At 40.2% G+C, this 19,241-nt stretch overlaps 1 protein-coding gene across 2 annotated transcripts in view; it reads right to left on the bottom strand.

Moving 5' to 3' along the window:
• The window catches only part of SERPINI1 (serpin family I member 1), a 94,238-nt gene that overhangs the window by 21,334 nt on the left and 53,663 nt on the right, over nucleotides 1-19,241 (bottom strand). For both annotated transcript variants that reach the window (XM_029073812.2, XM_001505517.5), the window contains exons 3-6: nucleotides 16,444-16,674; nucleotides 12,588-12,782; nucleotides 7,063-7,267; nucleotides 788-885 (exon numbers count right to left, since the gene is read on the bottom strand). In XM_029073812.2, coding sequence (XP_028929645.1) covers nucleotides 788-885; nucleotides 7,063-7,267; nucleotides 12,588-12,782; nucleotides 16,444-16,674 — 729 coding nt within the window. The remainder of the gene's footprint in view (nucleotides 1-787; nucleotides 886-7,062; nucleotides 7,268-12,587; nucleotides 12,783-16,443; nucleotides 16,675-19,241) is intronic.

The raw sequence follows: 19,241 nt of genomic DNA, 5'->3' as shown, positions 1-19,241 counted from the left end.
ATTGATTTTCCACTCTTCAAGTGGGTGCCACTCATCAACTGTTTACTTACTTTTTTAAAAATTAAAATGAATAAAAAATTATTAAAAGCCTTTGTCATTTCAGGGTCGGTTATCAGCTTTCTCTTCCTGTCCACCAGAGTGGTGACATTTTCCTCTCCTGCTTAATATAACAATGACTTTTTTTGTAACTACTGAAGGCTTGTTGAATTTCTCTTCCTGCTCATCTGTGGCTAAAGTCCCCTGTTAGGACCAGACCTTAACATAACATCCCTTTGGTTTACTGACCAAAGAAAACCTCATTGATCTTCTCTTCCTAGATTGAAGGTTTATAATAGAATCCTTCCAAGTGGGCATTCATTCTTTCCACCTTTCATCTTAACCCAGGCAGGCACTCTTTACTTATTTATCTCCTTTTTCCCCCAGTCTCAGAACACAGAATATATTAACTCCCTTCTCTCCCTTCACATTTCCTAGGCAATCAATACTCTAGACCTGGTAAGTTTCAGCAATTATTCATAACTATGACATTATGATCCTGAAGTAATCCCTCTACACTGGCGAGTGCTTATTTCCTAGGTCGTTAGATTTCTAGGATTCATGGCTTGTCCCTTTCCTTATGTTAACCTCTAGATCAACTTGATAGTAATCTGGTTCCTGGCTCAGAGAAGCCATTTTACACTCACACACCCTCACCTCAAACAGCTCGATACAGAGGGTATATTACTGAAGAATTGATTCTGTGGAACTAATGCTATACTAATACAAGGGAGCTGTAAGGAAATCTTACCAGACAGTGCAGTCAGATCTGCATTTCTGTTGAAAATTTCTGTAATCCCAAGACTCTTCAAAAGCTCCTTCAGGTCGATCTCTTGTTCTACAGTGAATCTGGAAGAAAAATATACTGATGTTATCATCATCAACATCAATCGTATTTACTGAGTGCTTATTATGTGTAGTAAATACTTGGGAGAGTACAATACAACAGAATTAGCAGACAGTAAGAAGCTTACAGTCTAGAGAGACTATTCACTCTTTACTTATATATTTGTAAGGAGAATTAATTATATGCCTAGGTAAATATTGAAAAGAATAATAATGTACTTACTAATTAATATAAGATGTGACAGCTAAATAAGTCAAAACAAGGTTTCATCATTAGTAGCATTTGATGCTATTTAGGAAAGGAAAAATGCAGTGATTTTTTTTTCAAAGCTCACAAAACAAAGTTACTACCTCTCTCCTTGCAAGTTTCAAAAATTACTCATAACCATGACATTATGATCCTGAAGTAATCCCCCTACACTGGCAAGTGCTTATTCCATTCCTGAATGGAAGGAAACTTTAAAAATAGGGAATGCAAAACACATGCGGTCATTTAGAAAAAATATGCAAAAGACCACAAAACAGACTAAACTGAATAGGTGGAAAGATTAGGGCTTGAGGTAAAAGAGGGGCAGAAGGGTGATATTAAAACAGTCTTAAATACAGTTTTGAAACACTTTGGGTCTGCAAATATTTGCTCTAATTTTGTCGGTATAATTGTTTACTGGCATTTTGGCAGGCTAACTAATGCCATTTTCTCCTTGTTCATGAAACTCCACGTATTTCAACTGTTCATTTTAAGAAACTAAAAACTTATCTTCAGAGTTCCTACACAAAAGTTGATTTCCTTGAAATCAAAGGGAATGGCAGTAGAGAAGAGAAACAGAGTGCTTTTTCAGGATTCCTTATTCCTGCCCTAATCAAAGGTATTTACTGAGAGTTTATTGTAGATTTTTCACTGTTCAAAGCACTTGGGAAAATTCAATGTAGTAGAGTTAGTAGACACAAATATCTCTTAAATATTAGACAATATGTTGAAGATCCATTTTCATGGCTGTATTAATCATTAATCAGTCCTTCTAATTGCACAGAAATACACATGAGAACCCAAATCACCAAAATCAGTAGTAATCTTTGAAGATGAATGTTACATATTCTCTCACAAATATTCAACTATTCAACTACTGTTTCAGCTACTGCAGTAAAGTTTCCTTTGGAAAAAAAAACAACAAAGGAAGAAAGGAAAACATGAAATTACAGGTAAACTGGTAGTGACATAGACCTTTATTGATACATGGAAATGCTTAATTAGAAATTTCTTGAGATAAAAACCTATCTATGAAAATGACCAGAACATAAAATAGGAAGAATTTCCATGGTATGACCAGGAAGTTAATAACTACGGAATAAAATCACAGTGGTAGAGGATAGGAGTTCATCACTATTTAGTCTTCTCCACATATTTTTCTTCAGAAAATCATAGGACATAAGATCAATTTGATTAAAACTTAGAGTTTTATAATTTTTTAACACCAGTTTTCTCAGTCTTCTTACCCAAATATTCAGACATAAACATTTCAGATGTGCTAAACAACTCTTTCTGTCTGTTAGCTGAGCATGCAAGGGAATGATGTCAATAAAAGGCCAAGGATCTGACAAAAACGAGAATCAGGATATCATTAGTTTTAACTCTTAAAAATTGCCTTGGGAAGAATAATGTGATGAAAATCGTTAGCTTTACTTAGCTGCTACTGAGAATCAGAGACAAGTAAGAACAGTTGGCAGAATGCTCACATTCAGTTGATAAGCCAGGGTAGAAGTAGATGAAAAAAAGAATAGCACCATATACATCATGAAGAATACTGCAGATAATATGTAAAAAGTATCAAAAGTAATCAATCAGTCAATGGTATTTATTGAGCAGTCAATACGTGCAGAGCATTGTACTAAGCACTTGGGAGAGTATAACAGAATTGGCAGACATGTTCCCTGCCCGTAACGAGCTTACCATCTAGAGAATAGAATTTGGTAGATGAAATTAAAAAAAATATATTTTAGATTGGGAAAAGACTGGGAGTTCTCAGGTTTAAACCTAATTAGAACATCCTTTTCAGAGTTTTCTGATAGCTGATAGGCTAATTTGGAAGGAGAATACTCATGTCCCCCATGGTTTTGAGGGACAAGAAGTGGTTGAGGCTGATTACAAACTCCTCACTAGATTACAAGGTCCTTGTGGGCAGGGATAGTGTCTTCTTTGGTTATTCTCTGTACTACTGATTTATTGTACTATTGATTAGAGGTAAGAAGTGGACGAGATAGGGGTTCTAGCAAAAAAAAGGAAGGATAATGGGGATTTCTGCTTTCCCCCATAATTTGGCAATCTGTTGCTGTGGGAAATTCACTTTAATTCCCATTAATCAATGATCAGTATGTCTCTCCTGCCAGGCGAAGGAATTCAAACTTAGTTTGACAACTACGGGGGAATCTCAGTATTAAAGCCTTCATATAGAAGAATGGTCAGTTAGGCCAAGAGATCAATTTTGGGAAGGAAGATTCAGCAAGACTACTAAAATTACATCTTTCCTTTAGGTGGATATGCAGCTCTTCTGACTTCCAGTCCTACACTCTTTTCCTATAATTCTAAGGATTAAGTCAAATATTCAACTGCTGTTATATTTTGCTAAACACACATATGTAACAATTACATGTGTGTGTACACAAATATAAACATCAATTTAACATAGTCTTTACAGTGCCATAACATTTGTCTTCAAAAAGGGCCTTTTTATAGATTCAGTAAACATACTTGTCAAATCATGCATATTTAGTAACTGTATTAGTGCACTCACTATGGGCAAACTACTTACTATGGGCAAAGCAATATATTAAGCATTTAGGAGAGTAGGATACTTACAATAGAGTTGAAAGACATGATCTCTGCCCTCAAGGACCTTACATTCTAGTTGGGAGATAAACATGAAAATATATTACAGCTAGGGAAAGTGGGCTGGGGGTAGGGTGAGTATCAAAGAGCTTAAAGGGTATAGACCCAAATGCTTACGCGATGCAGAAGGGAGGGCTAATAGTGTGGAGAAATAAGAAGTTCATCAGGAAAGGTCTCTTGGAAGAGTTATGATTTTAGTAGGGCTTTGAAGATGGGTAGAGTGGTGGTCTGATGGAAATGAAGGGTGAGGAGTTCTAGACCAAAGGGTCTTCCTCTGACCTGGAAAGAGATCTGCAGAAGGAGAGATGAGATCAAGGTACAGTGACTAATGTAATGAGTGACACAGTAGGAGATCAGAGAGGTAAAGTACGAAGGGGAGAGTTGATCATGTGCCCTAAAGATGATGGTAAGGAGTTTGATGCAGAGATGGATGGGTAACCATTGGAGGTTTCTGAGGAGGGGGGAGATGTGAGCAGACTTGGTGGAAGGCAGTGTTCTAGAGGTTTGGAAAATACAGAATAAAGTAGGGAGTGACACATTCGCTGTACACAAGATGTTTACACCCTAACAATGGAGACATTCATTTATGTCTACTGTCTCCTCAAATCATCAAGCTAATCATGGGCAGGGATCACATTTTTACTTCCTTTTTTGGTTCTTTAAGTAGCAACTGGACTCTAGATGTGGCTGATAGGGTGTTGATTGGAACACAAATTATCTAAGCATAGTTATCTAAACCAACTGTTAAAATTTAGGTTAATATGGCCAACACTCCTATATTGGACAACATCCTGCATGAGAAAGCTAGACCTAATTTTATTTAGAAATCTAATTGTCTCAATGCAACCGATTAACGTTACTGGCGTTCTACTTTTTTCAATTAGTAAGAAAAATGAGGTAATCAAGCAAGGAAAAAAAAGTAAGAAAGCTAAGTTATTTTGATTGTCTTTGATACCCTGAGAGAGAAAGATCTGAGAACTCAGATCATGTTCCCTCACCCCATAACTTGTACCAAATTGCTTACACAGAGTTTCCCTTTTGCAGACAGAATTTCCTCTTTGTGAAAACATGACAGATTTTGCACTTTTTACTGAAAACACAACATCAATGGTATTTATAAAGTGCTTACTATCTGCAGGGCGTTATACTAAACATTTGGGAGAGGATAATACAACAGAGATGGCAGAAGTAACATAATTGAAATAAAAAACCTATAAACTTGGAGATGCTTTATGATTCATTTTCATCAGCTCATATTCCCTTTCAACTGATTAAAAAACAGGATTAAATTGTAGAACACATTAGTTCATTTAAATGGAAAATAATAATTTAACACTCAAAAAAGAATATAGTTTAACATCTGTACAGGCCTTCCTGGAAATTCAAAGTAAGAGCTACATTTAGTAATTTGGGTACTATTACTAATGAATGGGAAACAAATCCACTTCATAGCTGGAGAGTATATTTTAGAATAGGAAAATTTATTTTGTTCTACAGCTGCTGCTTTTAATTTCTCAGTGGACGGAGTTGGCAGGTCACATTTTTAGCAAGCATTCTTGAATGAACACACAAAATATTGGTGGAATGTTTTTTTAGCCCACTGATAAAATCCTGCTGACACCTCTGAATCCTAATAGAAATCCAGTACATGGGGAAAATTGCAGTAAATTGGATTCAATTAGGAAAAAAGAGTATCACTATATTGAATTTCAAGCCTAGTGTGGGTTTTAAGGAATTTACACATTTATTAATATGTATTTACATTAAAAGTAAATCTTCCAGTAATAAATAGGATTCATAATTCCTACAATTCAAATAAATAAGTCAAGTGAAATCATACTTATATGAATTTAAAAATGATTAGTACCACAAATTTTCTACTAGATTAAATTGTATATTGTTAAATCAAACATCTTGAAGCCAATTATTCAGACATCTGTTTTTCTCATGAAATATCATCTCCCTGAAAATACACCTTCAGTCTTTCTCTGCCACTTAACCATAGTTACCTTCCCTGTTTGTAAGAGGGATAATGAGATTTATGATTTAGAATTTCTTTACATTTCCTAGAGAATGTGCAGAAAATTCTAAGTAGAACCTGCGTAGGTTTCTAGTGACATGAGAAGAATTTATAATTTGATAATACGGTAGCCGGAAATTTCTGACAAGCCAGTATTAAATCTACCTGTAATAATAATTATGGTATTTAAGCGCTTACTATGTGTCAGACACTGTACTAAGCACTGGGGTGCATACAGCAAATTGGTTAGACACAGTCCCTGTCCCATGTGGGGCTCACAGTCTCTATCCCCATTTTACAGATGAGGTAACAGGCACAGAGAAGTGAAGCGTTTTCCCAAGTTCACATAGCAGACAAATGGTAGTACCGGGATTAAAACCCATGACCTTCCGACTCCCAGGCTGTGCTCTACCCACTAGGCCATGCTGCTTCTCAAACATGCCATCTTGTGAAAGTACAAGCATATTCTGTGATCACATGATCAAGAGGAGTCAATCCAGAATATAAACAAAATGGTAGTCACAGTAAATGCCTGAGTTGAAGGAGAGCCATGGATCTTCCAACTATTCTTTCACTTCCTTAATTTGCTGAGTACATTGCCTGTGACAAGTAGGGTGTCAGAAGTTACACCTTGGAAGAAAATTTTAGCATCTTGACATGACTCTATTTTGGTTTTCACATGATATCTCCATTATGCTATAAAGAAAAATGTACATGACTTAAAAAAGAAGTGTTAAAGCACTGTAGGCTACATTTTACTAAGATATGGGGACATAATTTTACTAATATGAAGAAAAGTATTTTATTTCCCAATTTATAAAATTTAATATGAATCCAATGAACATTTTGAGCATTACAAAACTAGAACATGCTTAAGTTGTTTATTAATATGTACCTCTTGATAATAATAATAGCAATAATAATGATAATTATGGTATCTGTTAAGCATTTACTATGTTCCAGGCCCTGTGCTAAACACAGGGGATGATACAAGTCAATCAGGTTGGGCAAAGTCCCTGTCCCACACAAAGTTCACAGATATTGGTTAATGGACTAATATTTCTATTTCTGGATGGGGCAGTAACCTTTTAGATATTCTCTTATCTTTTCATTATTTTCCAAATTCTAGGTTTGCAAGTCACACTAACAACATTCAGAACAACCCGGCAGGATTTTAGGTTTAGCAACCCAAGTTTAATCATTCCTTTTACCAGAGGTTCTGACTCGATGCAATTTTGTTTCGCTCCATCTTGAGAAAAAAAGGATTATGCCTCACCTCGGCAGGTACACTTCCACTTTTTGCTTCTTCACAGAGTTGGCCCATTCTTCAATCAGCTGAGGTTTGACTAACGGTTCCAAGGTTACTAATGGCACTTCTTGTCTGGAAAGAATGAGCATCATACTTATCTCATCTCCCTCATACGGTATTTCCAGAACTTGATAGATACCTCCTGCTTCATTGGAGCCGTCACTGAATTCCCCTAAAAAAGAAGGATTACAAGACCATTGCAAACCTTTTAATGATTCCAGGAGAGTGACACTTACACCTTTCAATCTGCCTGTGGGATATGTATATGGAGTTATCTGGAAAAAAGGAATATATTTGGAGAGAGATATTCAAGACAGAATGCCTTGATTACTGCATCAACCTCCATGCTGACCTCTCTGCCTCCTGTTTCTCCCCACTCCAGTCCATGCTTCACTCTGCTGCTCAGGTGATTTTTCTACAGAAATGTTCAGGACATAATAATAATAATTATTTTTATTCATTCATTCAATAGTATTTATTGAGTGCTTACTATATGCAGAGCACTGTACTAAGCGCTTGGAATGTACAATTCGGCAACAGATAGAGACAATCCCTGCCCATTGACGGGCTTACAGTCTAAAAATTAATGGTGCCATTTGTTAAGCGCTTACTATGTGCAAAGCACTGTTCTAAGCGCTGGGGGATAGGAGGTGATCAGGTTGTCCCACGTGGGGCTCACAGTTTTAATCCCCATTTTACAGATGAGGGAACTGAGGCACAGAGAAGTAAAGTGACTTGCCCACAGTCACACAGCTGACAAGTGGCAGATCCGGGATTCGAACCCATAACCTCTGACTCCCAAGCCCGCGTTCTTTTCACTGAGCCAAGCTGCTATTTGTTAAGCATTTATTATGTGCAAGGTACTGTACTAAGCACTTTCCCTACTCCTCAAGAACCTCCAGTGGTTGCCCATCCACCTCCACATCAATCAGAAACTCCTCACCATTGGCTTGAACGCCTTCAGTCATCATGCCCCCTCCTACCTCACCTCACTGCTTTCCTACTACAACCCAGCCCACACACTTTGCTTGTCTAATGCCAACCTACTCACTGGACCTCGATCTCATCTCTCTCATTGCTGAGCTCTCACCCACATCCTGCCTTTGGCCTGTAGTATCCTTCCTCTTCATACTTGATAGATTATCAATCTCTCTACCTTCAAAACCTTATTAAAAGTACATCTCCTCCAAGAATCCTTCCTAAGCCTGCGTTTTCTCTTCTCCCACTCCCTTCCATATCACACTAACACATCTATTTGCACCCTCTATACACCCCTCCCTCAGCCCCACAGCAATTAACAAAATAATGATGGTATATGTTAAGCACTTACTATATGCCAAGCACTGTTCTAAGCGCTGGGGTAGATACAAGGTAATCAGGTTGTCCCACATGGGACTCACAGTCTTGATCCCAATTTTACAGATGAGGTGACTGAGGCCCAGAGCAGTGAAGTGACTCGCCCAAAGTCATGCAGCTGATAAGTGGCAGAGCCGGGATTAGAACCCACGACCTCTGACTCCCAAGCCCGGGCTCTTGCCACTAAGCCTCGCTGCTTCAATTACGTATAATTTCTAATTCATTTACTGATACTAATGTCTGTCTCCCCCTCTAGATTGTAAACTCACTGTGGGAAGGGAACATGTCTATTGACTCTCTTATATTATGATAATGACAATAATAATAATTATTATGATATATGTTAAGTGCTTACTTTGTGCCATGCACTGTACTCTTCCAAGCATTAGTACAGTACTCTGCCCCCTGCAAGCACCTCAATTAATATGATTAATTGATTGATCCAGTTTTCTTGTTGACCTTAATCGTCTCTGTGTATAAGAATCTGGCTGGGCCTTGGTCACTAGGCCCCTCACAGATCCTGGATGGAGCTTCCCTTATTTTCCTTGGCTACCCTAAAGACCACATGGCTAATTTTGGTTCTGATTTGGGGTTGTACAGATAAGTGATCGCAACTTTTATCGCCCAAGGAAAAAAAAAAATCTCAATATCTAATGGCATTGATTCCTGGAAAAAAAGTAATAATAAAAATAATAGTAATTACAATAATGATAATATTAGTGATAGTAGTACTTCTTAAGCACTTACTCTGCACTTAGTACTGTACTGGGGTAGATACAAAACAATCATATTGGACAAAGCCCCTATCTACATGGGATTCACATTCTACTCAGGAGGGAGACCAGATATTGAATCTCTACTTTATAGATGAGGAATCTGAGGCATAGAAGCAGCGTGGGCTACTGGAAAGATTGGGGTCTGGGAGTCAGAGGCCCTGGGTTCTAAACCCGGATAAGCCATTTACCTGCTGTGAGACCTTGGGCAAGTCACTTTAACTTCTCTGCGCCTCAGTTTTCTCAACTGTAAAATAGGGAGTCAATGGCTGTTCTACCTCCTACTTAGACTATGAGACCCGAGTGGAGATCTGATGACCTTGTATCTACCCCAATACTTAGTTCACTGCTTGGCACATAGTAAGTATTCAACAAACACCACAGTGTTGTTGTTGTTATTATTATTATTATTATCACAGAGAAATTAAGTGACTTGTCCAAGTAGGCAAGTAGCAGAGCTGAGATTTTTAAAAAAATAACAGCAACAATGATATTTGTTAAGGGCTTATTATGTGTCAAGCACGTTTCTAAGCACTGGGGTAGGCAGAAACTAATCAGTCCCTGTTCCACACGGGGCTCACAGTCTTAATCCCTATTTTTCAGATGAAGTACCTGAGGCCCTGAGAAGTAATGTGACTTACCCAAGGTCAGAGAGCAGACAAGTGGTGAAGCTGGGATTCCCTGACTCCAGGCCTCTTTTCATTAAGCCATGCTCCTTCTCCGTGGACCGAGTAGAGTCCCAAAGGACTCAGGGGCCTGGCAAAAAACCAGGGTGGGGCCATACCCATGCCGCTCAGACTCCTCACTCATGCCAATTGGCCTGGGAAATATTTGTTATACTGTACTCTCCCAAGCACTTAGTATGGTGGTCTACACACAGTAAGTGGTCTATAAATACAATTGAATGAATGAATGACTGGGGCCACACAGTCAATGAATTCCTGTCCCAGGTGGAGGGGAATTTCTGCCTAACCTGGCTATTCCCACGGGCCTACTAGCTTTTTAAATAATAATAATGATGGTATTTGTTAAGCACTTACTATGTGCCAAGCACGGATCTAAGCACTAGGGGAGATACAAGGTAATCAGGTTGTCTCACTTGGGGTTCACAGTCTTAATCCCCATTTTACAAATGAGATAACTGGGGCACAATGAAGTTAAGTGGCTTACCTTAAGTCCCACAGCTGACAAGTAGTGGAGCAGGGATTAGAACCCAAGACTCTTTAGAATTAGAATTAGAACCAAGAGCCCAGGCTCTTTCCACTGAGCCACACTGCTTGGAAGCTAAAGCCAGGAGTCAAGGCAGCAGCAGTAGTGGCAGAGGCCAGGGCAGGAGCAGGCCAGGGCAGGAGCAGGGCCAGGCCTTCTCTACAGCCCTGGGAATCTGGAAAATCTTACTCTGTCCCTTCCCGAGCTGCACAGCTGAATCCTGTTGTGGGCCGCGGCGAGGGGAGAGAGCGAATAGAGGGTTTGCATGTCCCTAGAGCTCTCCCAGGGGGGCTTAGGAAGGAGGCGAGGGGTCCCTGTCTGTCCTGGTGGGCCCAGGATTGAGGAAGTGGATGCTCTTGGGCTATAATAATAATTATGGTATTTATTAAGTGCTTACTATGTGCCAGGAGCTGTACTAAGTGCTGAGGTGGGTATAAGTAAATCAGGTTGGAGCATGGCTATTTCACACCCCAGGACTCAGTCACTCATATTTATTGAGTGCTTACTGTGTGCAGAGCACTGTACTAGGTACTTGGGGGAGTATACTATAGCAGCGTACCAGACACATTCCCTGCCCACAACAAACGTATAGTCTAGGGGGGAGACAGACATATTTATAAGTAAATAAATTACAGATATATATATATACACCTGTACATATCTGTAAAGATGGCAGGAGTGAGAGGGGAAGTGCAAGAGGAGGAATATAAGCCCATTGTGGGCAGGGTTTGTCTCTTTATTGTTGCACTGTACTTTCCAAGTGCTTAGTACAGTGTTCTGTACATGGTAAGCACTCAAATACAATTGAACAAATGAATGAATGAAAACTGGAAGATACTAACCTCTGCCAGTACCAGCATCTCATGAGGTCAAACCCTCCTTCTTTCTCCATTCCCTCACCTTCCCCTTCTCTTCCTTTTCATCCTCTTTTCTTCCCCCTCCTCTCCCCTAATGTTATTAGCAGCTACTGCTGCATGGTACAAATTGCATCGGGCTCAGTGTGACATAAAATGTCATCTGCCACATAGGGAACCCATGAAGCCAAGGAACCCCAGGGCAGGAGAGAGGAGCTCTGGGGAGGACGGCTGTAAGATCAGGTCCAGTTGCCACCGGCGAGTGACACAAAGAAGAGGAATGATGCATTTTAATAGTTAGATTCCTATGTTATGTGTGTGTGTGTGTGTGTGTGTGTGTGTGTGTGTAAATTGTTTGACTGTCTCAACGCACCAACCATCTAGAGTTTCCCTTGGACTCGGCTTTTCTGCACAAAGTCGTTTCCAAACCTTGTGCTACAGGGACATTCAGCTGAGGATGGTGGATTTTCATTCAATCAGACTTTTTGAGTGCTTACTGGGTACAGAGCACTGTACCTAGCACTTGGGAGAGTGCTTAGAGAAGCAGCATGGCTCAGTGGAAAGAGCCTGGGCTTGGGAATCATAAGTCATGGGTTCGAATCCTAGCTCTGCCACTTGTCAGCTGTATGACTGTGGGCAAGTCACTTAACTTCTCTGTGCCTGTTACCTCATCTGTAAAATGGGGGTTAACTGTGAGCTTCACGTGGGACAACCTGATTACCCCGTATCTACCCCAGTGCTTAGAACAGTGCTCTGCATATAGTAAGCGCTTAACAAAAACCAACATTATTACAATGCAACAATAAACAGACACGTTCCCTGCCCACAGTGAGCTTACACTCTAGTGACATGAAGATGATATCTGACTAATCTAGGTCAGTCATTTACAATTTCTTTTTAAAAAATGGTATTTGTTAAACACTATGTGTCAGCCACAGTTCTAAGCCCTGGGGTAAATACAAGGCAATCCATCTGGACACAGTGCATGTCCCACCTGGGGCTCACAATCTGAATCCCCATTTTACAGATGAAGTAACTGAGGCCCAGAGAAGTGACTTGTCCAAAGTCATAAAGCAGACACGTGGAAGAGTCAGGACTAGAACGCAGGTCTTTCGGACTCCCAGCCCGTGCCCTATCCACCAGGGCCGTGTTGCGGATTGAGAGATTAAAAAAAGATGGGCAGAACTTTGGAGATGTGAAGATAGTAGTTTTAGGGAGCACAATGATGGGGTGACAACTTTGTATGTTTATAAGGTACAGCCCCACCCACAATCAGCTGTCTATCAAAACCCAGACTCACCATAATAAAACTCTCCCTGTTGGTACATCATTGGAATCTGAACTTCACTTTCATCATCCTTAGTGAATGAGAAGGTCCTTGTGTTTTCAGGTCTAAATTGTGACTTCCAGTTTCCTTTGAAGTAGATCGCATTAATGAGGGCCAGACTAGTAAAAGCACTGAAGTCCCTTGATGACACCAAGTCTTTTACGAGACCTGGGAAAGAGGAAATGAGCAGAAGGGGTAAGGGAACAAAGGGAAAGAGAAGGCAAACCGAAAAAAGAACATTTCTGGTTAAATCTGACATGAAACAAAAATATATCTCAAAGGACACTTCGCACAATTTTAAATTAAATTATTCCTTTTAGAGAAATGCAGATGTTTTATTAAGATTATCAAGAGATGTGCCATCCCAGCATTAAATTCACATTAGCGAAGAATTCTCTGATATTGTTGCATTATTTAGAAAGATCTGTAGACTGCAGTGTGAATGACAAAACTGTGCATACTTGAACATCCCATGAGAAACGAACAACCTGCAGCATTCAAGGACAATGTGATTGACTAAGGTAGCAAGCATTATACAGAAAGAAGAGTAATTTGGCTTGGCGGATAGAGTAATAATAATAATAATGACGGTATTTGTTAAACGCTTATGTGCTAAGCGCTGTTCTAAGCGCTGGGGTGGATAGAAACACAATCTGGGGTGGAAACAAGCACTGTACTAAGTGCTATGACTGGAGAGGGAAGAAGTTGGGGGCAGGATGGTAAGAAGGAAGGCTGATGTAGTAGCCGAGGCAGGCCATGACATGTGATCAACCGGTGGGATGGAAGATTGGCTAGAGAGGAAAGGGAGGATTCTAGAGGTGTGAAGGAAAGGCCGACAGAATTTGAGGAGAGGCTGAATCTAGAGGTTGAAAGAGGATGGAGTCAAGGATAACACCAAGGTTGTGGACTTGAGACAAGGAGGGTGGTGGTGGTGTCTACAGTGATGGGAAAGCTAGGTGGATGAGAAAATATGAAAGAAAAAAGGAGCTCAGTTTTTGGACACGTTGAGGTTGAGGTGTTGTGGACATCCACACAGAAATGTTCTGGAGGCATCTGAGAGATTGCAGAAAAGAGATCTGACACCAAATCCTGTCAGTCTGAACTTCAAAACATGATTAAAATCGGTCCTTTCCTCTCAATCCACACTTTTGCCATATCAATCCAAGCACTCATTCTATCCCCCCTCCTTGTGGACCTCCCTGCCTCCTCTCATTCCCAACTTCAGTCCGTGTATTTCACTCTGCTGCCAAAATTAGTTTTCTACAAAACCATTAAGTCTGTGCTTCCCCACTCTTCAAGAACTTTCCTCCAGTGATTGCCCATCCAAATCTGCATCAAGAAGAAACTCCTTACCGGGGGCTTTAAAGCACTCAATCGCCTTGCCCCCTCCTAACACTGATTTCCTACTACAACCCAGGCAGCACACTTTGCTCCTTTAATGCAAACCTACTCACTGTACTTTGATCTTGTTTAACTCACTGCCACCCCCTCACCCATGTCCTGCCTCTGACCCCTGCCTCCTCTTCACATCTAGCATGGCTCAGTGGAAAGAGAATGGGTTTGGGAGTCAGAGGTCGTGGGTTCTAATCCCGGCTCCACCATTTGCCTGCTGTGTGACTTTGGGCAAGTCATTTAACTTCTCTGTGCCTCAGTTACCCCATCTGTAAAATGGGGATTAAGACTGTGAGCCCCACGTGAGACAACCTGATAGGCTTGTATGCCCCCAGCACTCAGAACAGTGCTTCGCACATAGTAAGCATTAACAAATGCCAGCATTATTATTATTATCTAGCTCTCTCCATTTTTAAAGCTCTCATTTCCCTCATTTCTTTTACTCCCTTTCCCTTCTGAATCACTCTTGCTTTGGATTTGTACCCTTTATTCCCCTCACCTTCATTGCATATAATATTCATGTCTGTAATTTATTACTTTTATTAATGTCTCTCTTCCCCTCGGGACTGTCAACTCACTGTAGGCAGGGAACATATCTACCAGCTCTGTTATACTGTGCTCTCTCTAGCACAGAGTAAGTGCTCAATAAATATGATTGGTTGCTTGATATTTATTGAGCACTTACTCTGTGACAAGCACTGAATTAAACACATGGCTGAGTACAAAACACTAGAGTTGTTGGGCACTATCCTTGCCCATCAGAAACAAAGTCTAGAGGAAGGAAGAAACTCAGGATGTAGATTTGGATTTCATCTGCACAGAATAGCAAGGTATATAAGACATGTACAAGAGTGCTATAGGAGGCTGAGTATTTTTTTAATTGTTTTTTGTTAAGCGCTTACTATGTACCAGGTATTAAACTAAATACTGAGGTAGATAGAAGTTACTCAGGTTGGCAGCTGTGTGACTGTGGGCAAGTCACTTAACTTCTCTATGCCTCAGTTACCTTATCTGTAAAATGAGGATTAATTGTGAGCCTCACGTGGGACAACTTGATTACCCTGTATCTACCCCAGCACTTAGAACAGTGCTTTGCACATAGTAAGCGCTTAACAAATACCAACATTATTATTATCATTATTATTATTATTGAACATAGTCCATGACCCATTTGGGGCTCACAGTCTTAATCCCATTTTACAGATGAGGTAACAGGCACAGAGAATTGAAGTGATCTGCCCAAGGTCATACAGCAGCCAAGTGGTGGGGCTGAGATTAGAACCCAGGTCCTTCTGACTTCCAGGCCCATGCTTTATTCACTAGGCCATGTAGTGCAGACGTGCTGAGCAGGCAGTAGAGTGGATATAAGTCGGGGAGAATAGAAATTAACAGGGAAAAGACCTCCTGGAGGAGATGTGAATTCAGAAGGACTTAGAAAATAGGGTGTGACGTTGTTGATAAAATTTGAAGAGAAGGAGAATTCCAGGCAGGTTGGCAGTGGTGGAGACAAAACAAGGGCCAATGAATAGGCTCACTTGAAAGGGACAAAGAGTGTGAGCTGGGTATATGACAGATTAGAGAGGAAAAATAAGAGGGACAGACCTAGTTGGATACCTTATAGCAAATGGTCAGAAATTTCCATTTGGAGAGAAATGGTTAGTTGTTGGAAGTTTTTGAGGAGTGGAGAGTATATGCAGATTGACATTTCAGAAAAATAATTCAGGCAGCAAAGGGAAAATAGACTGTAGTACGAAAGAGCTCAGAGCAGGGAAACCACAGAAGAACTTTATGCAGTAGTCAATGTATCCAACCCCATTTGCATGTATCCCCACCCTGGCCCCTGTGCTTAGTACAGTGCCTGGAACATAGTAAGCACTGAAATACCACAGTTATTATTATTATTATCAAGTTGTGATACGACAAGTGTCCCAGAGTGGCGGCCATTTGAATGTGGAGGAAAAACCAACGGGATTTGGTGAGTCACAGAATATGGGAGTTGAAAGCAAAGGAAGAGTGAAAGATAATGTCAAGAATACAGGTCTCAGAGATAGAATGTGGGAGTTTCAGCTGTGATCAACTGATTAATCAGTGTTATTTACTGAGCAGCCATTGTGTGAAAATCACTGCACTAAGCACTTGGGAGAGTTAAATATGATAGGGTTGGTAGACATGATTTCTGACTTCAAGGATCTCACAACGTGATGGGAGGAGAGGATGTATAGGGAGTTCAGTTTTTGATGTATTGAACTTTAGCTGCTGACAGGACACCCAATAGCAATAACCTGAAGGAAATGCCAAGGCATTTACCCTGAAAAGGGAAACTGTGCTTTTCCATTTAGCTGGATCTTTCTCCAAAAGTTTTAAATATTAATTTTTTTTAAAGGAAACATTTGTAACATTCAGTCATTAAGGAAACAAAAAGAACTGAAGAACATACCATTTGTGTTATTCTCCACCCATTTATTGATGTGGTTGGCTGTAGCTACATTTTGATTGAAATCTACATTCTCTACTTCAGCCTTAAAGTATTTTTTCATCATCTGCAAACATTTGTCATTGATGTGAAATCCATTTTGCACAAAGAGGGAGTTGGCAATTTTCATCACGTACTGATTTTCTTCGGTAGTTATCATGTCAGAAAGATCCTTCAAGAATGAAAATTCTTCACCTTTAAAAAGTAAGAAAAGGCTGATTAATGTAGCAAATATTCTGTAAAAAAAAAAGTGCCTTTCCCTACAAGTTCTTAGTAGAAACATATTGCTGGAAAAGAATGTCAACTTGGAATACTTGAAAATTGAGGAAAACTTTTTTTTTCCTTTTTCAGTTCATGTGAGATTTAACATTGACCTTTCATTTGGTTATTCTAAATCCATCATCTAAATCAAAGCAACAATGCTGAATTTTGACAGATACCTACCCCTAATTCACTTCAACAGAGCTCCTAAACTCTGGCAATTGAGGAACCTGGATTCTAATCCCGCTCTGCCATTTGCCTGGTGATGACCTTGAGTAAGTCACTTACCTTCTCTATGCCTTAGTTCCCTCATCTGTAAAATGGGGATGAAGACTGTGAACCTCATGAGGGACAACCTGATTACCCTGCATCTACCCCAGCACTTCGAACAGTGCTCTGTATATATTAAGCATTTAACAAATACCAACATTATTATTATTATTACCTGTTGCTGAATTGTACTTTCCAAGCGCTTAGTACAGTGCTCTGCACACAGTAAGCACTCAAATACGATTGAATGAATGAATTGCCACATAGTAAGGGGTTATGAAAAGCCACAATTATTCTCATTACTATATTATTGTGAATCAACACCAAAATACATATTAACTTGTATAACTATCCCCCATTTTTACATGATTTCTGTAACATTCAAACAGGTGTGGAGCTGTGTTACTGGTGCTGCTGTACGATTTGGATTTGGTCGACTCTAGACTGTAAACTTGTGGGTAGAGAACTCCCTTTCACTTGTAGGTAGAGAACTCCCTTTCTTGGAAATGTGTAGTTTTACAAGAGAGGCTCTTTCCAAACTACTCTCCAAGGGCCATTTCTGATCCAGGCAGCTGCCTCCCCAAATTATTGAGATGGCCTATGTCACCCTCACTATTTATATAATCTGCATTGTGTCTCCCACTTTTCCTACATTAACATGGAAAAAGATGTCAATTGTCCAAATGACAATGTCTGTAAGTCAAAAGCAGTTCCAAATGGTTAAATGATTGCAGGTTTCAAGACCTGGAACAGAGCCTGACTTTTTTTAAGCAACAAGTTTTATGATAATAATAATAATAATGGTATTTGTTAAGTGCTTACTATATACCATGCACTTTTCTAAGCAGCGGGGTAGCTACAAGATAATCAGGTACTCCCACGTGGGGTTCATAGTCTTAATCCCCATTTTACAGATGAGGTAACTGAGGCACAGAGAAGTTAAGTGACTTGCCCAAAGTCACACAGCTGATAAATGGTGGAGCCAGGATTAGAACCCATGACCTCTGACTCCCAAGCCTGTGATCTTCGCACTAAGCCATGCTGCTTCTAAATCTACTGTACTTATTGAGGGCTTACTGTGTGCAAAGCACTGTACTAAGCACTTGGGAGAGTACACTATAACAGAGTTGATAGATATATTCCCTTCCCACGAGCTTACAGTCTATATACTTATTTAACCTGACCCTTACCAATTCAGCAGTATTTAGATGCTTTCGCTCGTTCATTCAATCGTATTTGAGTGCTTACTGCATGCAGAGCACTGTGCTAAGCGCTTGGGAGAGTACAATACAACAATAAATAGTCATATTCCACGCCCACAACAAGCTTACGGCCTAGAGGTGGAGAGATTTGTACCAGTGACTCAGACAGAGTAGGAAAACAACAACACCTTTTAAATGTTAACTGTGTTTAATAGGAAGAGACTGGAGGTTGGCAGGAAGTGCAGAGGGCAGTAGCCAAGGATAAGGAAATTGGGAGAAAGAAAGCAGGCAAAGAGGTGGCTTATCAAGAGAGACCACCACCTCATCCAGCATCATTCCCTCTCCAACTCGTCTACAAATCACGCCACTGTATAACCTCCTGGGCTTCTCCTGACTTTAGTCTGTTCCTCAAACCAACAAAAATGATAAAGTACCAGTTCCTTTTGGGAAGGGAATGGCAGTTGTGCTTCTGTTGTATTTGCCCTAGGGCTCAGTGTGGTCTACAGGTCTACAGGTCTCAATTACTAAGAGCAATTTATGACGATGAAAGGTAGGCAGAATCAGATCAGACACAGGCAGCAAGACCCTTTGCTGGCTGTGTTTCCTGTTGCCTCCCCACTCCAAGAACAGCCAGCCAGGCGGCTTCAGACACTTAGCCCCTGGGAGCTGGGGAAAAATCTGCATCCCCCTCCTACTCCATCTACATAAGAAGCCTAATGTAATGAAGCCACAGCTCAGCCCCAAGGCACTTATGTATATATCATTTATTTATTTATTTGTGCATATTGATGTCTGTCTCCCCTTCTAGACCGTAAGCACGTTGTGGGCAGGGAACGTGCCTGTCTATTGTTGTATTCTCCCAAGAGCTTAGTACAATGCTTTGCACACAGTAAGCACTCAATAAATACGACTGAATGAATTTGTAAGGACTGCATTGGTGAGCACAAGGAATTCATTAATATACACAATAATCATCTGGAGAAATACAAAAATAATCATATTTACCAGGTGACTTAACCTGAGTCTTGG

This window comes from Ornithorhynchus anatinus, chromosome 1 (genome assembly GCF_004115215.2).
Source record: "Ornithorhynchus anatinus isolate Pmale09 chromosome 1, mOrnAna1.pri.v4, whole genome shotgun sequence".
Lineage (NCBI taxonomy): Eukaryota > Metazoa > Chordata > Mammalia > Monotremata > Ornithorhynchidae > Ornithorhynchus > Ornithorhynchus anatinus.
The sequence above is the reverse complement of the archived record's forward strand: the minus strand, read 5'-3'. Positions and strand labels throughout refer to the sequence as shown.